This window comes from Pithys albifrons, chromosome 15 (assembly GCF_047495875.1).
Source record: "Pithys albifrons albifrons isolate INPA30051 chromosome 15, PitAlb_v1, whole genome shotgun sequence".
Classification (NCBI taxonomy): Eukaryota; Metazoa; Chordata; class Aves; order Passeriformes; family Thamnophilidae; genus Pithys; species Pithys albifrons.
Window position 1 is genome coordinate 15,705,446 of NC_092472.1, and position 21,750 is coordinate 15,727,195.

The 21,750-nt window shown below is 44.7% G+C and overlaps 2 protein-coding genes across 5 annotated transcripts in view; both read left to right on the plus strand.

Moving 5' to 3' along the window:
* Nucleotides 1–1,308: 1,308 nt before the first annotated feature.
* CLK4 (CDC like kinase 4) lies at nt 1,309–13,023 on the plus strand. Of its 4 annotated transcripts, none has more exons than XM_071569954.1 (14): nt 1,309–1,414; nt 3,184–3,243; nt 4,516–4,673; nt 5,695–5,920; nt 7,061–7,151; nt 7,549–7,615; nt 9,194–9,310; nt 9,398–9,564; nt 9,677–9,771; nt 10,152–10,281; nt 10,608–10,690; nt 11,159–11,238; nt 12,494–12,581; nt 12,665–13,023. In XM_071569954.1, exons 2-14 carry the CDS (start codon nt 3,190–3,192, stop codon nt 12,800–12,802), a joined length of 1,494 nt encoding a protein of 497 aa, XP_071426055.1. In that variant the 5' UTR covers nt 1,309–1,414; nt 3,184–3,189; the 3' UTR covers nt 12,803–13,023. The 4 variants fall into 4 exon arrangements, with proteins under 4 accessions (XP_071426055.1, XP_071426054.1, XP_071426056.1 ...); XM_071569953.1 differs by having other exon boundaries at nt 1,311–1,421; XM_071569955.1 differs by lacking the exon at nt 3,184–3,243 and having other exon boundaries at nt 1,311–1,421.
* A 3,466-nt stretch (nt 13,024–16,489) lies between these two features.
* COL23A1 (collagen type XXIII alpha 1 chain) overlaps nt 16,490–21,750 on the plus strand; it is a 179,462-nt gene continuing 174,201 nt past the window's right edge. Inside the window, exons 1-2 of the mRNA XM_071570684.1 lie at nt 16,490–16,781; nt 20,505–20,574. Of these exons, the coding sequence (XP_071426785.1) occupies nt 16,572–16,781; nt 20,505–20,574 (280 nt within the window). The 5' untranslated portion in view covers nt 16,490–16,571. The remainder of the gene's footprint in view (nt 16,782–20,504; nt 20,575–21,750) is intronic.

The following is a 21,750-nucleotide window of genomic DNA, read 5'->3' on the forward strand; positions in this document are numbered from 1 at the left end:
CCCTTCTCTTTTCCTCCCTTTCCCTGGTGTTAGGAGGGAGGCTTTTCTCTCTGTGCTTGGGGGGGTTGGCAGTTGCTTATCTCAAACCGAGACAAAACCCTTGAGAAGCAAGGCCTGAAAAATCCCAAGTGTGAGACCCTGAGTTTGGGAAACACCTTTCTCTGCCTTATTCTGCGAATTGCCCAACCCACGTTACTGAGGGAACACAGCAAGAACTGCTGAATTGTTCTGTTCTGCTCACTGTACCTGAGCTCCAGCAATTACTAGAGAACCGGTGCACCATGGAGTGAGGGGCACAAATTAGATAAAACTGAGCATCTCAATAAGGTAAGATGGTAGCAAGCCAAGATTTTAAGCAAGAGTCTTGGCAAGGCCACTTATGAAAGTTGAGAAGGTCAAACATGAGGACGAACATGAAATGAGGCCGAAAACCAGGAAGAACATTCCGAGACACCCCAAGAATTGATGCCAACAGAAGGTTCTAGAAAGCTGCCCCTCAAGCCACGCCCACGTACCACCCAGTCATGAATATGTTATCAGACATTATAATAAATTAATATGCATGATGTTGCAATAATGTACTGTAATTGCATAAATGTACTTGTTTTTGCATTAGTGGTGCGAAGTGGGTTTGTGCATTGCGAATTCACTTCCCTGCCCAGAAATAATTGACAAAAGCCTCTCTTAGCAGTTTATTTCCCAACCTTTTTGGGCTTCACCCTCCCTTGACTAAGGTGGGAGGGGGTTCCATGGAGGATGTGAGGAAGGCCCGCGGGGCGGGCACGGCCCCGCTCCCCTCACAGACCCCCCTCCCCTCACAGACCCCACATCCCTCACAGACCCCGCTCCCCTCACAGACCCCCCTCCCCTCACAGACCCCTCTCCCCTCACAGACCCCCCTCCCCTCGCAGACCCCTCTCCCCTCACAGACCCCCCTCCCCTCGCAGACCCCGCTCCCCTCGCAGACCCCCCTCTCCCCTCACAGACCCCCCCCTCCCCTCACAGACCCCACATCCCTCACGGACCCCCCACCCCTCACGGACTCCCCTCCCCTCACTGACCCCACATCCCTCACAGACCCCCCTTCCCCCACAAACCCCCCTCCCCTCACAGACCCCGCTCCCCCTCACAGACCTCCCTCCCCTCACAGACCCCACATCCCTCACAGACCCCCCTCCCCTCACAGACCCCCCTCCCCTCACAGACCCCCCTCCCCTCACAGACCGCAATGGCGGCCCCGCCCCTCATGGGCCGCTCCCCGTTGGCCCCGCCCCACGCCGTGCGTGTGACGTCACTGCGCGCAGGCGCCGCGCGCGCGAGGGAGAAGGAGGAAGCCGCTGCCCCGCGCCCGCCGCCGCCATTTTGTCGGAGCGCTCAGGGCGTACACGGAGCTCGCTCGCCTTCGCTTTGCGCCGTGAGTGGTGAGGGCCGCGCTTCTTCCTCGTTCTCTTTGCACTTTCGCTTTTCACGTCACTCGCTTGTGTTTCCAGGGAGCGGGGAGAAGCAGCGGGGAAGCGCAGCGTTGGGGGGAAGGAGCGTGGGGGTGCTGGCGTTGTGTTGGCGGCGCTGCGTGAGGGGATGTTGCGGTGGGGGAGGATCCGCAGCGCCGGCGGGGCCTCCGCGGAGGTCACCCGGGCCTGGCGCCTGTCCAGCCCCAGCCCTTCTCCCCGGGGCCCTCCGGGGCAGCCTGGCTTGGGCTGGGCCGGGCCGGGCCGGGCTGGACTGGGCTGGGGGGCCGAGAGTGGCTCTTCCAGCGCCGCTGGACTCAGACTTTGGCCATCCCAGAAGGAATAACAAGCCTTTGACCTCCTCCGCCTGCCAGGTGTTGGAGGAGAGGCATTTAAAAATTGCTGCGTAGGCAGGTTATGGCGGGGCTTTGCGGCCTTTACCCGCATGGGACGTTCGCAAACGGGCCGTGGCTCCTGTTTGAGAAACCTGATGGCGAAATGTGGGAGTGAAAACTGCCTGCGATGTGGATTAGTTCCATATGCTACAGGATGCATATGTTCGTGGCAGCTGTCGGGATTACATAAGTGAAGTTCCCCGGCGCATAAATTCACAGGGAGAGGACAATAGTCAAAAATCTTAAGGTGGCTCCTGCTGTAAAATGGATTCAGACCGATTCTGACCATTTCCTCCTCATTTGCATTTACTTGGCTCCTCGTGGGTCAGAATTTGCAACTTCTGGCTTAATTCCTCCAGTCCTGTGTGCGTTTGAGGGTAGTTAAACAGCAGCGAGCCTTCAACAAAACAGTTTCTCCGGTCTTCGTGTAAAATGGCCATCCTTCCACGCCCAAGCCCTGCTCTGCAAGGCACTTTAATGGTGATTTTATTGCGCTAAAGAGCCCCAGTGCCGCCTGCCTTCTGCCAAATGGGGGAGGAATAAGTAAAATTTTCAGTTGAGTGTGTGGGGAACTCTGCCCCTCAAAAAAAGTGGAGTAACCGAACCCTGAGTGTGCTCAGAACCCGAGTTACGTAAGGTGAGAGGGAGGGAAACGGCTTTGGAGCTCTCTAAGGAGAGAAGAAATCCAGGCGTGTAAATGAAACACCGAGTCAGTTCTGATTTTTCAAGTATTTTGATTCGTCCTTTGCTGTTCTGTTTTTAATTTTTTTCAACGTAAGTGAGATTTTTTAAGACTTAGATCACGACACCCAAAGGGTGTAACAATCGCCGATTTTTGCATAGTTTGTAACTCCATTTGCATTATTTATATTTTAAAAACCAGTTTCTGTAAATAGCCTCGGTGCAGGTGTCGTGCTTTTTAAACTACCAGCCTTTCCCAAATCTTATGAAAGTATTAAAAACCTTTTTCAGAAGAGGCATTTTCTTTGACATGTTCTGGCAATTTCCTTCTTAATGCCTCCTCTTTGTATAAAGGCGACCAACATTGTTCTGTGTGAATTTACACAGATTTGCACAATTTACACATGATTTACAATCATCATTTTTTCTATTGTACTGCTGTCTTTGTGTCTAAACTGCTGTTCTTACTGTCGTTATTTACTATGGAAACTTTTTCTTGTGTAAATTCATTCTTTGGAATGTACTGGAATAGATATGGAAGGTTATTCCTGCTTTCAAAAAACTCCTGCCAAAGATGAGTAAACAAACAATAGTTGGCTTTGTTATATTCTTTAATTCTACAGCAATGTTTTACTTTCCTTTTGTGTTTTTTTTTTCAGTTGTGCATGTACCTGTTTGAACAAAGAATTCCTGCACCAAACATCCAGCAAGAGCAGCTGGTGGGTTTTGTCTTTGGCAATTCAACTGAACTGTAGAACACCCACAGGCCTGAACGCTAAAATAGGGCTCAAACCCTGTGGGTTTTAGTGCTGGAGATTTGTGTTAAACCATCAGAGTTTACAGTGATGGTTGTTAAAAGTGTCTGTTTGCTGGTGATCTGTAAAGAGTTTTATGAGAGAAGTTTTCAGACTGATTTTACATAATTTATTTTCATGTAGCACTTTATGCACTGTGTAGTATGAAGAGCTAAATCCAGGTTTTGTCAGAGAAGATACTTGGAGATGAAGGGTTTTTTCCAGGCTCTTTAAGGAAATGCCTCTGTTTAGTCACTTGAGAGTTTATTTAGAACAGGCTTTAATGACATGTTTGAAGCTATTGAGTGAAGATGAGTTGGCCTATTTAGTCTTGATTTGTGTTTCGTAACAGCGCTGGTGTTGGGTGGCAGGGCCGTGTCACCAAACCGAAATAATGGAGGGGGGGAACTGAGGCACAGGAGTTACCTGAGGGGGTGTTCAGCCTGGAGAAGAGGAGGCTCAGAGGTGGCCTCAGCACTGTCTAGAACTGCCAGAAGGGAAGTTCTGGCCAGGTGGGGGTTGGTCTCTTCTCCCAGGCACTCAGCAATAGGACAAGGGGGCACGACGGGCTCAAGCTCTGCCAGGGGAAATTGAAGTTGGAGATCAGAAAGAAATTCTTTGCAGAGAGAGTGCTCAGGCATTGGAATGGGCTGCCCAGAGAGGGGGTGGATTCCCCATCCCTGAAGGTTTTTAACCTGAGCTTGGCTGTGGCACTGAGTGCCATGATCTGGTAAAGGGACTGGAGTTGGACCAAGGGTTGGACTTGATGATCTCAGAGGTCTTTTCCAACCCAATCAATTCTGTGATTCTATGAATGTGGCACTGAGTGAGAATCCACCATGTCTTGATCCAACCCAGTCAATTCTGTGATTCTATGAATGTGGCACTGAGTGAGAATCCACCATGTCTTGATCCAACCCAGTCAATTCTGTGATTCTATGGATGTGGCACTGAGTGAGAATCCACCATGTCTTGATCCAACCCCACTGTGATCACCAGCCCAGGGCACTCTGTGCCCTGGGCTGGTGATCACAGTAGGGTTGGATCAAGGGTTGGACTTAATGATCTCGGAGGTCTTTTCCACCCCAATCCATTCTGTGTTTCTGTTCTATGATTCTAGTTCTGTCCTGCTTGATCAGACTGCAGTGGCTGACCTGCATCTCCATGTGTGTTTGTTGCTGTGTTCTGTTTTCCCAGTGGGAGATGAGGCATTCCAAGCAATCCCACTGTCCCGAGTGGGAGGACCGGGCGAGCTGGGACCAGAGGAAGCACAGCAGCAGCCGCAAGCGCAGGAAGAGGTCCCACAGCAGCGGCCAGGAGAGCAAGCACTACAAACCCAGCCGTGTTTCAGAAAGGTATAACCCTCTGAACTGAGCAGTGCACATGTCTCTGACTGTGTCTGAAATAAATATGTTTTCAGGGTATGAGTTTTTGAGTGGCCAGAATTGTCAGTTCCTTGTGGTTTGACTCACTTAAGACAAGCTTAATGTTAAGGGGTAGTTGTTAACACAATACCTGACCCCTTACATAGAAATTCTTTGATAAAAACAAGGAAATGCTGCCAGTTTCAGTGGTGTCAATTGAATATTGGTATTGAATACAATCAATATTAAATTTCAAGTAAAAAGGATGCATAGTAATTTATTTAATATGAACGAAAGGAAGAGAAGGTTTGTTTAATCATTAAATTCAATGGTAAGTATGAATTTCTCTTACTAATTTGGAAGTGGTTTGTGTTTTCTCCCACACTGCTTTCACTGGAAAGATGTACTTTTCTGGTTTTTTCCCTTGAGAAGAAGATTCAGTTCTTTTAAGAGCTCATTTTTATAAAATGGTGGAAGGGGGAGATGTGCAGCAGTGAGGGGACTCTGCGACTCAGCAGCTGCCTTAAAGGTTCACTTTCTGTGCAGAAGATCCTTATTCCAGATAATCTCTGAGTGTTTAATGTTCATTGCAGAGCACTAAGAACAATGCTCCTTCTCTCAGTCTCTGGGTTTCATTTAACACTTTGAGCTTTCAGAGTATAAAAGGGATGATTTCTGTAATTGAAAGTGTCTTATTGTGAGACTTCCAAGATTGTAATGGAGTTCCTCAGTATATTTTAGAAAGTGTTTCTCCTTTTTAAGTCTGAGTTTCTCACTTAGATGCAAACTGTGGACAGATCATATATTGTTCATGTGGATGGCTGCTGTGTATTTGAGACTGACAATGTTGTTAAATTCCTAATAAAATAACATCAAAAGCTCCACTGGTTTTGGGGAGGGAGTCAATTAAAAACAGTTTTGCTGTAAAGACTGTGTAACTCAGCTCGTCACTTATCTTGTTGGAAGCTCAAGTTATTGAAGTGGAGAACATTCACTTAAAATATATTTTCAGTCATTATTTGGACGATAGAGCCCTAAATGAGAGAGACCATCATGACCGGAGATATGTTGAGGAGTACAGGAATGACTTCTGTGAAGTGTATGACCACAGGCATTATCACAGAGACTATGAAAAGAGTCACCACCACCACTATAGCAAATCCTCTGGTCGGAGCAGGAAAAGTAGTCATAAAAGGAAGCATAAGAGACATCATTGCTCCAGTCACCAATCGCAGTCGGTATGAGTAATTTTTAACTTTATTATTAATGAATTAGTGGTAATAGACTTCTTAAGTGAGTGCTAGAGCTTCAGTTCCTGATGCACAGTACTTTAAGAAATATATTAGTAAAGAAGGATTTGTATTTGAGTCCATTTGTGGAGCATGTGAATGTGTTCTTAGTTGAGATTTTGTGTCAGTGTTGGGTGGGGGGGTGGGATTATTATCAGTACTGGTTGTGCTCTGGGAATGTAGGAGGTTGGTAATCAGAATCACTGGGATTGATCTGAAAAATGTTACCTTGAGATTGAAGACAGGTGTAGCTATCCTGTTGTACTGTTGTCTCTTAGTTTTACAGTACAGTGAGCTGTTTTTTCAGGGAGACCATGAGATGCCATCCAGCCTATTACTCAAACTAATTGAAATGACATGCCTTTCTAACAAAGGCTTAATTCCAAGTATGAATGTGCATGTCTGGTAAATTGATAAGAACAATTCCACACCTAATTCCAGAAACCTTTGGGAAGCCACGAGCCCAGCTAATGGCACTTAATGTCTTAGATGGGCGAAGTTTGCTGCTTGCCTCTGAATTTCTTATGATTGGCATAACGCATCTGCAGCTCCAGTGTTTTGTATCACTTCTCTGCAGTAGAAACAGCAAGTTGTATTAGATTATACAATGCAAATTAAGGACTTCAGAGTAATTTTCTTCTCTCTAAACATGAGGGAAGTAAAATCGGTTACATTAAGTGTATGTTTTAAGACTAGAAACATTTCACCTGGCTGAGAACTGAGATATGCGAATAAATACAGTTTTTCACTGTTTGTTAGCAGAGTGTTAGAAATAGCAATGTTACAGTCTTAATCTGTCTTCAATTAAGCCACTGTTTGAGAGACAAAATTGTGTTGTTTTTTTTCTGTTGCTTGTATCACTTTAAGTATTTATCTGAAAATCTGTTCCTTGCCATGTTTTTCTTCTGTAACATAAACTGTGCCCTGTGAATTTCTGGGGACTGAATTTGAAATTGCTCCTGCCAACTGTTCGTGGCCTGGTGTGTAACTGAATGCCTGAATATCTCCCCGCTGAATGAATTGCGTATTCTGCCCTGAATTCACTCTGATATATTGATTGGCTGTGGACGATCTTGGTGCCGTTTCCAGAAGAGCCACCGAAGGAAAAGATCCAGGAGTGTAGAGGATGATGAGGAGGGTCACCTGATCTGTGAAAGTGGAGACGTTCTAAGAGCAAGATGTATAGAACATTTTTCAACACTTTTAAAAAACTTTTCAGAAAAAATTCTGTTTAGAATAGTATGTCAGAGGAGGGGGGCTAAACAAATCTTCATTGCTCTTTTTGTTCTGTTTTTTTTGTGCTTTTTTGTTTTTTTTGCATATCTTCTTTTCTGTAGAATTTAAATACTGTGTTCAAGAAGTTCCAATTAGTAAATGAACTTGAATCTTGAGATTAGAACAAGAGATAGTTTTTTGGCTAACTGTTTTCATGACACCTGTCCAATAAAGTAATGCATTCAGATGCTGAAATTTAAAGTAATTATGCTTTTATAATGCCACATTTTTAAATCTACATTAATAATGTTCATTCTTGTTTAGGTAGTTGCATAATTCTAACTTACCTTTGTTCTTTTTAGATGAAATTGTTGCGACTTTAGGAGAAGGAGCTTTTGGAAAAGTAGTGGAGTGCATAGATCATGATATGTAAGTGTTGGTCATCTTTATAAGTGCATCTTGTGACAGAAGACACTTCTTAGATCAGAAATTAGAGCTCAGGGACATTTTCTTTAAACAAAGTAGCAATCCCAATGAAGTGATGCAGTATATTTAAGAAGCGTGTTCCTAGTTTAAAGTTGTTGAGGACTTTCAGGACATACCACATATCCCTGGTTGTCTTTAAGGTGCTTCAAGTCATGTCTTCCAATAGTAGAAATGTATTTTGTTTCCTTTATTGCTCTCTGAAATCCTTGGGATAGTACTGACTTTATACAAGATGCTATCTAGAGAAACTTTGATTTTCCTCTTAGTTTTTTGAGAACCTGTCTCTGACAAACTTCTTTAACCCTTAAAGAGGGTTTGTTTTAAAAATGAGCCTTTTATAACTTCTTTTTCTCTACAAACTGTCTCACCACACGGTACAAACTACTAAGTAGAAGTCACGTGCCCTTTTTCCTGACCAAGAACGATGTTTTGCTTCACTACATTTTTCTGTTGGTTCTGTCAGTGCTGCTGCCATTCCTGCAGAATGTGAGAGTAGGTAAAGAGTGCAGAATTAGTTTGGGAGACCTTGAGAAGATGTTGCAGTGAGATACTGAGAAAGTAGTTTTAGTTCATAGTGAAAGCAGTTGCTTGGAGTGCATCGAGCTGTAAATTGTTTTCCTCAGTCTCCGTAATCAGAATTGCTCTTTAAAGGTTTTTTAAATAAACAATATTCTAGTATCCAGTTCTTTTTTATGGAATGATTACTTCCATGTGGTGACATGTCTGGTGAAGGAGAAGAAAATTACTGTATTTCCACATGTGTATGTTCTAGTAGTTATTGTAACTCAGGCTATTTTAACCACGTTACAGATCTACAGTTCTGTGAGGTGATTTTAATCTATTTTCCTCTGCTTTTGGTTTGCTTGTTCAGCCATTTCACAAGTTAAGTCTGTTCTGGAGCTTGAGGGTATGGTGTGAGGGCAGACAGGATTCTGAAGTCGTTACAATCCAAAGAGCTCTACAGACAATTAAAAATGGTCTGAGAGTGAACAGGACAGAATGACTGTGTGTGTCTGTTCCATTTGAGTAACAGCCTTACAGTTGGAATGTTACAGTCCAGGCAAGGCAGGTGTCACTGGTACAAAGTACTCACAACCTAAACTTGAGAAGTTACACAATTCCCCTGATTCCATAGGAGCCCTGGAAAAGAGCCAGAACAAGTTGTGCAAGTGGCAGGAAAAAAGGGCAAACTTGTGCTCAAATGAGAACTTTGTTAACTTTTTTCATAATTTTGCAGATTCCTGGTGTTTATTCTCCTCTAGATGAGATAATAACACTGAGAAGTAGTTACTGTAGCATATCCTATGAGTATTTCAGAAAGGAAAGCTCAGTATTACATTTATTTTTTTATAAAACCTGTTCTGCTTGAGTGCAGTGTGCTTAAGTCAAATTCCCTTAATCCAATTCATAATTCTCCATGACCTTTCATCTTTGTGTGTTTCTTTTATTAAAATCAAACTGCTTTGGGGTTGTGGGTGTTTAACATGGATTCAGTTAGTGATGCTTTACTTTCTTTTAAAGGAGAGGAATACATGTGGCAATTAAAATTGTGAAAAATGTTGGTCGATACCGGGAGGCCGCCCGTTCAGAAATACAGGTGTTGGAACACTTGAACAACATGGATCCAAGTAACAATTTGTAAGTGTGAAATTAAAGTAGTCAGTGTACCCAGGACTTGTGGAAGGTAATTCAGTAAACTGAGGTTTTTTTCTTTTTGTTTTCTAGCCGCTGTGTCCAGATGCTGGAGTGGTTTGACCACCATGGCCACGTTTGCATTGTTTTGGAGCTCCTGGGACTCAGTACTTATGACTTTATCAAGGAAAACAGCTTTCTGCCATTTCATATTAATGACATTAGAAACATGGCTTATCAAATTTGCCAGTCCATAAACTGTAAGTAAATTTCAATACTCTTATCAAATAAATGGGGGGGGGTTTGTTTGATTTTCCTTTTGGAAGTTATTATATAATTTATGGAATACTGTTCTTTTTTTTTTCACTCTAGTTCTGCACCATAATAAACTAACTCACACAGACTTAAAGCCTGAGAATATCTTGTTTGTGGAGTCTGATTACATAGTGAAGTACAATGCCAAAATGGTAAGTTTGTTTCTTCCAGCTTGAATTGGGCTACTTCTGTCTTCATTGGAACTTCTCTTTAAAAAACATTAAACAGAGATAACAAGAAACCAAAGGTAACTTGAAAGTTAACAAAGGAGGAAAGGAACCCTCATTACTGTGGGAAAGGTCTTTACTCAACTGCTTTGGGTATTTGATTAAATCACTGTTGCCATTCTTGTCTTGGATCGTTGAGCTGAATAGAAATTGATGTATTTGGAAGAAGCGTTTTTTTGCACAGGTTTAATTTTTTAGCATTTCGTGCTAAGTGGTACTTGGAAGATACAGATAATGTGATAAATACCTTTTGCCTGAGCATTCTTTTAAAAATACTGACAGCCAGCATTTTGGTTTTCTTGCAGAAGCGAGATGAGCGCACTTTAAAAAACACTGACATCAAAGTTGTTGATTTTGGAAGTGCAACTTTTGATGATGAGCATCACAGCACATTGGTGTCTACAAGACATTACAGAGCTCCTGAGGTTATTTTAGGTCAGTAAAGACTACTAAACTTTCTGACAGTTCATTGCAGTTCATTCAGGTGTGTTTACTTCATAAAGTGGAGTTGTTCCTGGTTCTGATAACCAGCCATCTCTCTCAGATGGTGGTGGTAAAATTCTTGAGAGCAAACAGTACAAGAAATACTCTAAAAACAGAAGGTCAAACATGTTCCTTTCTCACTCTCTTCCACCAAGGTCTGGGGAGTTGTGGAGGGGTAAGATCAGTATCAGTAAATGTGTGGAAACTGGGCATGTTCTTTGTGGGTTATGGGTTTTGAGAATATAAAATGTAAAACATGAACTTTGCCTGTTTTGCAGCACTGGGATGGTCACAGCCATGTGATGTGTGGAGTATTGGTTGTATTTTAATTGAGTATTACCTGGGATTTACCGTGTTTCAGGTATGTACATAAATATAATGTATTTGTTACAGACTACTGATTTTGATCTTTTAATGACATGTACTTAACTGTTAGTGTAAAAGAAATAATCTCACAGGCTTTTCAAGGATTTTATAGATGAGACTGTAAAGCCAGTATGGATATATGAAAATAGGATGTTTGGATATCTTCTTCAGAGTGTCTAAGATGGTTGAAGAAGCCTGTCCAGAGGCCCAAGATACTGCTGGAATTAAGTGTAGAGAAAATGCACAAAGCTTGGTCTATGAACTCTGTTGTTCAAGGGCCACCTTAACAGTGGAAAGTGTGGCATAATCTGCATTGCATAATCTGTTGTTAATGATTTGAGATGGTAACCTTTAAAGGTACTGTGACTGCTCTGGCAAACATCTTGCTTGTAGTTGAGCATTGTTACCAAGTGGCTGAGAGGTGAAAAACATGCTAAGTGCATTCATTGCTTTTTCCACACAGACACACGATAGTAAAGAACACCTGGCAATGATGGAAAGAATCCTGGGGCCTCTGCCCACTCACATGATCAAGAAATCCAGGTATGTTCACTATAGAAGTGGTAAGTTGCCTAATATTTTTTATTACAAGAGAAACTGTAAAGTTGCTGTTGTTAGCTGTGAGCTGCTGAAGATCAGCAGAGACCCAGACTTTTTGCTATTTATTTATCTGCTGCAAGAAATAGTGTCTGAGGTGATTTAAATAGTTGACAGTAGCCCTCTTTTCTGGTCTCAGTAGGAATTGTCAGCCTCTCAAACTGTTAACTGAGTATGAATGTTCTTACTCTTTAAAGATTGGTGTGGTCACCAGAACAGTATTAGACATCAATTTTTGTATAAATTCTGAGAATTTTGAACCTGCTGTCATCAGAATGTGTATATTGAGAGGGTCCTGTCTTGCTAATACAGCTGCCATCCTCTTCCACTGGCCCTTCATATCCCTCAGGCATGTGGTTCAGTGATCTTTTTCTTCCTCAAAGACAGCTCCATGCCACAGGAGTTTCCCACTTCCATTGCAAGGAGAGGCAGCTGGCACAGGGCTCTCTCCTAACCCCCTTATGTAAAATATTTAGAGTGGGATTTGATGGTCTGTTTTCTGTCTGAAATAAGCTCTCCTCTTGCCAGCTAATTTAGATAATTCTGCAACTTTTAGTGGAATTCCTGTCATTCTGGGTAATGTATTGAGTTTGCTGCAGTTGCCCAGCTGATTATAGTGCACTTGGAAACACAGGGAAAAAACTTAGAAAATCACAATTGCAGTAGATTCAGGCAGTACTAAAAAATGAAATGCTGCTTACAGAGCAGTGTTAACACGATGCTGAGGTGTGGATTTGTCAGAACTTTATTTGCACTGGTAGTCTCATGTGTTTACAGTGTGCTTCTTACAGGCATTGGGAATATCTGATTTTGGTAAATAGTTGCTAATGACTTACTCTGCAGATTTTATAAGAAATGTGTTTTAAAAATGCTGATAGACAAAAACTGGGTTTTGTAACTAGCAGATGAGAACAAGTAGTTTTCTTGAAATACCTGAAATCATCCATCTTTAGATGTCAGTAAGGAAAAAATGTATTTTCAGTGGCTGCTTTGTTGATTGGAATACTGAAGTATCTGTTTTCTAATTAGTCTAACAATGGTGACACAAAAGCAACAGGTCTCTATGAATACATTTGCACTAAAATGTCAATCCCAAGTGCCAAGATAATGCAGGAACACTTTAGGGTGTTTTAAAACCTCTTGGAAAAGCACCTGCCTGCTTTGTGCACTGACTGTGTAAATGTTCTTTTCCTCCATGCAGGAAGCATTATTTCCACCATGACCAGCTGGACTGGGACGAGCACAGCTCTGCAGGCCGCTACGTCAGGAGACGCTGTAAGCCCTTAAAGGTAGGAGACAACATTCTTACTGCCCTACTTGACTCCCAGTTGTGAAAGATCTCTCTAAAATACATCCTGTTCTTTTCTTTCAGGAATTCATGCATTGCCAAGACACTGATCATCAGAGTCTGTTTGACCTTGTTCGCAGGATGTTGGAATATGACCCAGCCAAAAGAATTACTCTTGATGAAGCCTTGCAGCATCCTTTCTTTGAACCATTAAATAAATAAATTCAGAGATACTTTATGCTTCTTCAAGGAGATTTCCTAGACTGTGTCAGTCAGTCAGCAGAGGTTGCATGAAACTTTTGTAAGCTTTAAATTATTTTGTACAGTTAAGACTGTAAATAATTACCTATGTTTTGTATAACTGTATGTTTACCTTGTTGAGCAGTTGTAGTCTTATGGGTATCAAAGTGAGAAATAAAAGTAATTTTCATTTTTGAAATTTTTTTCTGTCTGAACCTGTGCCACTCTCCTTTTGCAGATGAGGCTGTAGGTGAGGAGTATGGGCTGGCTGAAGGAGTTATAGAAACATTTTTAAAACATGCCTTATTTTATTAATCATAAAGAAAATATTTGAAGGACTAGGGCCACCTAGTTATGCTGTATAATGGTTTGGTGGCATTCTGAAACATGGTTGGAAATGGTGCATGTCCTAAGTAGGTATTTTTTGTGGGTCACCTTTTCCCAGATTTACTGTTAATCAGCATGCTTTTTTTCAGCTGGCTGGTTAGTCATTGGAAACTTGTCTTTTCCTTTCAGTGTTAAGTATTCATAGCTAATTTTTTTGGTTAAGGTTTGAAAAGTAGCATTTCCTATTTTAAATCCTGTTTTGAGTCATTACAGATGAACACTTTTGTGATGAGGTTTTTAGAAGGATTGTACTGCTGCAGAGAAGTACAGTGTGCCACAGAATAGTGGAGTATTTAATCCCTTGGAATAGTAAGGAGGTCATTCTGAAGTCTTCAAATGCATATTTCTGTGGAGCTTTCTAATTGCTGATAAATGAGGTAACCTTGGCAATAGTGAAACGCTGGCATCAAGACTGTACAAGAAGTCTGGGATCTCAGTTCTGACTTCTGAACTCAGGTGCTGAGTTGAGAAGGAAGTGGTACAAGTTTCCAAGACCCATTAATGTACTTTGGTAGCTTTTGTTCTTCCATGTCTAAGTTGATGTTTTCTTGGTCTTACTCCAGCTCTCCTAATCCGTTAGACACAGTGTGGTTGGCTTGCTGAGCAGTTGGAGGGGAACCTTCCATGGAATGGTTTGTTCAGGCTTGTCTGTCAGGGTAGCTGCGATGAGCAAATCTGGGCTCTTTATTTCAGTCCTGACTTTACCACACAAACCTTTCTTCAAAGGAAGGAAACAGTAAATTGTTCCAGCTCTGCAGGAGCCTGACTTCAGGTGTTGTGTGTGCTGAGTTAGCCCTAATGCACGGTAAGATTTTAAACTCCTGTTCTTGTTCCACTGATGTAGAGGAGGCTTCATTTGCAAGAGGCTCCAGACGTGCATATCTCTGAATTGGGGATAAAATACACTGGGACAGGCTTTGAAAGCTTATCTTCTGTAACCAGTGCCACCTCCTGGGCTTGATTACAGCTCATCCTAGCCACTCCTTTCCTTGGATGTTGGTGTTGACGACATTGTTTCTGCTCTGCATGACAGAAAATGTAACAGTCAGTGCCATCCAGGTCAGCTCCATAGGGTTGAGCAGGAGGAGGGTAAATTCCTTCCCTTCTTCCCACAGTACTTTCCATCCTACAGCTCCAGAGGCAAAGCAAGGATTTGGCTGAGTGTATCAGCTAAGCAATGCAAATCAAAGGCAGATGGGGGAAAGAAAAGTTTATGTGCTGCTATAACAATAAAATTGTAACTATAAAACAGTTCTATCAAAATTAGGGAAAGACTCAGTACTGCTTGTCGATGTACGTACTGAAATGCCTTGCATCAAGGAGATGGAGGTTTGCAACTAATACAAAGCCCTAAATTGACTTTTTTCCAGTAAACCTCAAAAAAAGCACAATCACAATTCATGTGGCATCTACAGTGAGGTGCCAAGTAGCTCTGCAGGCCTTGCAGCGTGTGCACAAGTGTTCATTTGCAGGGATGAGTGTCCAGGGCCCCTGGACTCCCCAGTGAAGCTCTGTGGGGCTCTGAGCAGCACCCAGGGCTGGGGCTCTGCTGTCTGCTGACCTGCCCTTGGTCTTTCTGTCTGTAGTAGGGGGATAGACTGTTGAGTACACACACACACACACACACACACACACACACACACTACCCCATTGTCATCCTCATACGTGAATGTAACGGGCAGTTCATAATCTTAACATATTTGGATTAAGCTATAGCTATTGACTAACTAATTATGAGCATCCACATCTGTTTCTGCACTTCAGATTTTCAGCTATTGTGCCTTTAAAATCTGGTCCGTGACTAGGTCAGCCCAGCAGACCAACAGTGTGTGTTTCCATAATGGATCAGTCACACCTTTTACTAGACATGGATGATAGGACAGGATAAAGCTGTCTTTGAAGTGAACAGCCCAGGTGTCATCACTGTCGTGCAAAGAGTGTGAGATCCAGAGCGTCAGAAGCTGATGTGAGTGAAGGAAATGTTAAGCTGAGGGCTAAACTGCACAAGAAGGGGGTTTGGCGTTCTGGGGCAGGGCTCACCTGCTGCAGGAATGCTCAGTCCTGCTTCTTCCTTGGTTTTGGGTGTTAGAGCTGTCAGGAGGGCTTGGGGCACATGGGCACATGTTAGGGCAAGATGCTTTGCACCGGGGCAGGTCCCCGAGCGTGATGGGGCTGAGTGTGCAATCGATCTTATGGGATCTTGTAAGGAGTCTTGGCAGGTTCAGAGAAAGGACGGGGAGAAGGAGATGAGAGGCTCTCTTTGTATCTTCAGGCTATGAAGGAGAGCGAGCAGGAAATAGTTGTTAGCAAAGGATATGGATTTGCCTGGCTAACTGCTTTGGAAATCGTGTGTATGTGCACCACTGCCGTCTAGCTGTGCACGTGTGTGTTTTGTTTTCAAACTTAATTAGAATCTGACATTGGTATTACCGACATATTAGCATTTCCTAACTGTCCTTTGCTTCACACACCTATTTTAGAAGTAAGAATTACTCCTACTAAGGCAGTGTGTGTAGCCAAGGCGTGTATTTGGATTTGCATGCTGTGTGCTTAGAGTGCAGACAGGCATTAAGGCGTGAAGTTACGGGAGGGTGTTTTGCAGGTACGTTGAGTTGTGATGCGCTTTGTAACTGCGAGGAAAAGGCACGGCACAGTGTGGGCATACTCAGTGTTTACGCATGAGTACAGTTTCTCTCATTCAAAGGCCCCCTAAAGCGGATGGGGCACTTCACTGTGATAATATCGTAACAATGCGAGATACAGTTCCAGGTAAGGTCTCCTCCCCAAAACAGATCGCGGTCCAGACGGGCAGTAGCGCCGAAGGCACAAACCTCCTTGGCCGGGGGACGCGTCTCGCATGTCCCGCTGTTCTGTGGCCGTTCCCCGGCTCCGTGTCCCTCCTTCCCTCCCTCGCTCCCACGGGAGGATCCCGCTGGAGGGCGCCCGGCCCGCGCCCGCTGCTCACCGGGGACCGCACCGGGGCTGTCCCGCCGCGACCACCCCGCGCCCCGGAGCCGCTGTGGCCGTGCCCTGCCCGCGGGGCTCCGCCGGGACCCGGGCGGGGATGGGATGGGATGGGATGGGATGGGATGGGGGGTGTGTGCGGGGAGCGGTGCCCGCGGGGGGCCGGGCGGCGGGGGTGGGATCTGCGCCGCGTAATCCCCCACGGGGGGCGGCGGGCGCGCTCGGAGCATCCCCCCTTCCCCGGCGCGGGGGGAGCCGCCAGCCCCCGCTTCCTCCGTTTAAGACCCGGGCTGGCGGTGCGAGCGCAGGAGAGCGGCCGCTCGGCAGCGCAGGGGCGGCGCTGGATGCGCGGGCGGCGGGCGGCGGGCGGCAGCCGAGCGGGACCGCGGAGCGCGGCGCGATGAGCGCGGGCAGCGGGGCCGCGGCGGGCACCGCCACCTCGGCGCTGTGCCTGCTGCTCTCGCTCACCGCCGTGGCCGTGTGCCTGCTGCTGGGCGCCAAGACGGCCGAGCTGCAGGGCCGGCTGGCCGCGCTGGAGGAGCGGGGCGCCGCCGGCCACGGGCCGCTGCTGGACGCGCTGCAGCCCCGCGTGGAGCAGCTTTTCCGCGAGGTGAGTGGCGGGGCAGCGCCCGCGGGACCGGCGGCATCGCGGCCAGACACCCTGGGAAGGCGCTGGGGCTCGCCCCGTGTGCCACCGGCTTCTCCTCCCGTTTGGAAAAACTTCCTCGCTTTTACCAAACTTTGCCGGTTTTGCTGCCGTTTCCGTGGCTCGGGCGTAGGGGCGAGGCGTGGCAGTGCCCGTCTGGTTTAGCAGACAAAATGCCCCAGGCTGGCAGTTCAGTGTTTGAGGGGGATGCGACTTCTCCCTCATTCTATTCACTGGCACAGGCAACTCGAGTACTTAAATGCTATTTATCTTGGGATGTAATGGACCATAATTTCCTTGTTAGAAATTTATGAACATGATCCCTGTTATCTGGACTGTCTATCAGAGCGTATTGTGGTCTGGCAGTGCAGAACTGATTTATGGCGGGCAGAGGAGACTCGCCACTAGTTACTTAACTTTCAGTCTCAGAGTTTTCTGAAATTATTCAATAGATATTTCTGCGCTGAAAGATCTCCCCTACCTGGAGAACAATTATCCACACCGATGTCTTCTCTGTAACTAAACCAAATCTCTAGGAGAAGTTACACTTGATCCTAGGGTTATCTTTTTCCCCGACCCCAGTGTTTAGGTTTGGGGCTTTTTGCGGGCATGGGGGACAGGGAGGGCTCCATCACTCATAGGAAGTGCGTGAAGATCCCACAGTTGGTTTGCTGGATTTGTTTAAACAGTAGTTCATAAAGTTCAGCAAGATTCAACACGGCTTGTGGGACTGCCGGAGGACACCCCCAGTGATCGATTCTGACATCTGGGCAAGGTTTTACACTGGGATTTTATTAATGGCCTGACTGGGGTGCAAAACACGGTGCTGCATTAAAATCCTGACAGCCATGAAGCCTCAGTCGTGCAAAAATGTGCTTGTGTGTGGTGCCCTGTGAACAGCTCTGGGGCTGTGAGCAGGGATGGAGGCAGAGCCGGGAGCATGGGGAGACAATTCCTCATGCTGTTTGCTGCTGTCAGAGTTGCCTTGATGTGCCTTGATAAAAGTGAAATGTTAAAAATATTTTTGTGAAAACCCTGAATACCAGACCAGAGGGGTGCCTGTGAGGCGTAATCACAGACTCTAGTTAACGTCTTTTCTCCAGGCAGGAATTAGCCTGCTGGTCATGGCAGTGGTTCTGTTCCAATTATTCCAATAAATGTGCTTAGCAATGGGAATGGTTTCTGTGGCACTGCGTAAGATCATGTGCAACCTCTTGCTGAGATTTAGTTAAGTGTGGAAAGCTTGTTTTGTACTGGGAATGCTCAGATGGAGTTTGTACAGGGGAAAATAAAGCAAAACCACATAATTGTGTTTCTAATGCAAGAGTGAGCTTGTTGAAATATTGAGTATGACCGAACTTTTGTCAATAGAAGAGCAAATTTTGAATCAAGTAACAAATTCAGGGAATGCATGGTAGTGATTGTGGTTATCTATTAATGGTCATTTTAAGTGAACCTATTAATTTATGGTGCAGTTTCAGAAAGTGTCTGTTTCTTGACCAAACTGTTACATAAGACCACTCGCTTGTCAGGCAACTCCTGCCCTTTCTGTGCTTGAGAATTTCTGGAGAGCGAGAGAATATTTCCATCGTCATGAACATCAACTGATGCCTGGGGTCAGTTTTTTTGTTAAATTCTGTGCTGATCCTGCTTTGAAGTTTACCACAGTATTGCAGAAGTGAAACCAAAGCTCCATACGCTCTCTGTGCTTGACCAGGCATCCTTTGTTCTGCCACAACCCAAAAAGCATTTCTCTGTATACCAGTCGAGGGGTTTGCTGGCATAATTTATGGCAGAGCTGTGTATAAAGAGCAGCAAATACAACATCAACACGCTGGCTCAGTTCCTGTTAGTGTTGTTTAAATGTTTGGCAAGTAAAAGAGGATAGGAAATAATAAAAGAAGGTTGAGTGTGTAGTTAAGGTAATGAAAGCCAATTTGGACAAGCAGGATTTAGTTTCTGGCCCTGTGACAGGCATCCATCTAACTTTGGAGAAATTTCTGGTTTGACTGTGGCAGGACCTTGCCCTCCCCTTGGCTGTCCCATTTAGGGGGATGTGCTGCAAGCTCCTGCTTTGATGCCCTCTGAAACACTGCCAGGAGCGTGGCCCAGTCGTGGCAGCATCTCCACTTGCTCTGTGTCAAAAGCCCCAGCTCGAAGTGTGTAGTTTTCACACTGGAGGGAAAATATTAACGGGAGGATTATAGAAGCATCCAGTTGTTGTAAACAAAGCTGGACTGTTTTGTTCACAAGGGATTTATTGTCCTCAGTGTCCAGATTAATCAGTTTCATGACAAGAACAATTGAATGGGAGAACAGAGGACTTGCTCCAGGATTCAGAGCTCTGCCATTCCCAGAGGTGCCTGCTGAACTGAAAGGAGGGAAGAGCTTGTTTTCATTTCCTTGAGCATCATCAACCAAAGTACTTTAGAAGTAAACAGATAACATTTGAGCAACTCTGTAACATTTAGACTGCAGGTGGCTGCCAGAAAAGTCTCTTTAGATAATTTTTTGCCACATTTTCTCAAGGAAAGTGTGTATTTTGCAGAAGGCACCTGGATCATTCTAATATTTTTACTTCCCTTAGGTCAGCTTCTCTGTCAGGTGGTATGAATCCATGTTGATAATTTCAGGACCTCTTAGCATTACATCCAAGCAGCTAGAGAAGAGTGCATAGGACTTCAATAACAGATAAAACTACTTAATTCTCAGAATAAAAGGAAAACCTAATTAACAGGTAGTCTAATTCCTGAATAGTCCAGAGTGTTCAAATATTTGAACAGAGACTGGGTCATTTGCTGCATGAAATTGAAGTCTTAACACCCCAAATTCAATAAGTACTTTGAACATTCTTTGAAATGTAGAGACTCCAGCTATCAGATTATTGGTTTGTCTATTGGCACACACTGTAGGTAAGACAAGGCATTCCTGGAGGACTGAGAGTGAGGATTGTGAGTGAAAATGAGCTGTTCCCACCCTTGCTGGGCTGCCCCAGCCATGAAGTTCTGTGCTTGAGCTAATGTAACATACCTGTCATCAGGGCTCATTAACTTGGGCTTGGCAGAGTCCTGAAAGCAGGCACGAACAGCCTGGTTGGCTTGGGGAGCAGGCAGAGTGTGCTCACATCTGCCTGCAACATGCCACGTAGACACTCTTCAGTTTTGTGAATTTTTATGAGTTCTAGTTGTCCCACTGATGAGTTTTTCACTTGGAGATGGAAACACTGGGCTTTGGGTAGAGCTGAGCATGGGGGAGCACTCCAATATTGACTGTCCTTCCCCTCCTCATCCCTCTCCTAAAGAAACCTCTAATACTCCACAGAGCATGAACTTTAAGTACAAAATCAGCCACATCAGGCCACGATTGGATGTGGGACTTGTAACAGCAGCTCAGGATGAATCCTGCCAATGGAGCTTGTCTCAAGGGACTTTGGGATGTGCAGGAGGAGTGTGTCTGCCTGCTCCATGTGAGGGCTGTAGACTGGCCACTTGCTGAGAAATGTTCCAATATTTATGTGCTACTATAACATGGGATATTTTCCAAGGAGGCTGAATGCAACAGGATGAAACCATTACCTCTCTCTGGAAGGAAGCTGTGCTGGTGCTTTGGCTGTTGGCACGTGTGCACAGCCTGTATTTAGATAGGCTTCATTCTCTAAATGGCTGTTTTTATTCCTCCTCCAAACAGAAACTGGGTGAAGGACTAGCAAAGCTGAGGACGGCGAGAGAGGCTCCCTCAGACTGCATGTGCCCCCCAGGTAGGTGCAAACATTCCAGCACAGCCCAGACAACCTGCCCAGGAGCCTCCTGCTCTCCACACCGACACCTCTGAGCTCCTCCTCTCCTTTTTTATATATTCCCTTTCATCAAGAAAAGTGTGTTAAGAAGTATTTTTTCTCAAGCTGAAGCACTCTGTTGTTCTTGAGGCTGTTAACTTCTCCCAGTGCCTTGCTTTGGCCCGTTTACAGATAAAGGAGCTTGAGGTTTGGACAAAAGCGATGTTTGGCTACAAGAATAAAAGAGAGAAGAGCTTGACTGGGTTGTGGGCCCCGGGTGTTGGGCCAAAACAATTCAGAAGTAGTAACACAATCGCTGGGGCTTAATGGAAGTGTTATAATTGAAAGCTGCAGCCTCTGCCTTTTCGGAGGGCAGCAGCTTCTTTTGCTGTAGGAAAGCTGTCACCGGTTGTTTAAATTTCCTCACAGAGTTTAATGAACTTCTAAAACTGTCAAAACTTCCTGTTCTGCTGTGGAAGTGCATGCTCCTTGGAAACAATAAACAGCTGAGATTAGTTTGTAAAGGAACCTCATTTACAGAAATGCTCTGTGGAGTGCTCTGCTGTCACACTCAACGGCATAAATGGCTTTGAGCTGGGGAACGTCAAGCCTTTTTTCTTCTCGCAGAAATGGCAAAAGATGGGTCAAAGATGTGCAGTGTTTTGATGGGGGAGGATGCACAGTGGTGTTACAAAGACTTGCAAGTAGCAGATAGTTCCACTGTAGTTTTAAAGAAAGCAAACAAACTGTAAATGCTACATGAAGGTGCAGGATAGGAAAAGGGGCAGGCTCAGTTTTTCCTACCATCCTGGAAATGAATTCTACCTGAACATGCAGCGTTAGTGCATACTAAAATGACAAAAAAAATGGACTCTTTTTTATTAACCAAAAGTTTATGTTTAATAAACTCAGAAATGACCTTCCCTCCCCTTATTATTAAGTTTAATAACCTCAGAAACATTTCACTAATGATGCTCTTAAATGCCCTCACTGCTTTTCCATTGGAGGGCTCCTGTCGGTTCCCTGTGTGCCTCACTGCCTGGTAACAAACCCCATCAGCTGAGACACAAATCCTGCTTATTTCCAGCTCTTTGGAAAGTGGTCAAAACAGTTTTCTCCCTTCTGATAGGCAGACCCAACAAACCCATCCACCTCACG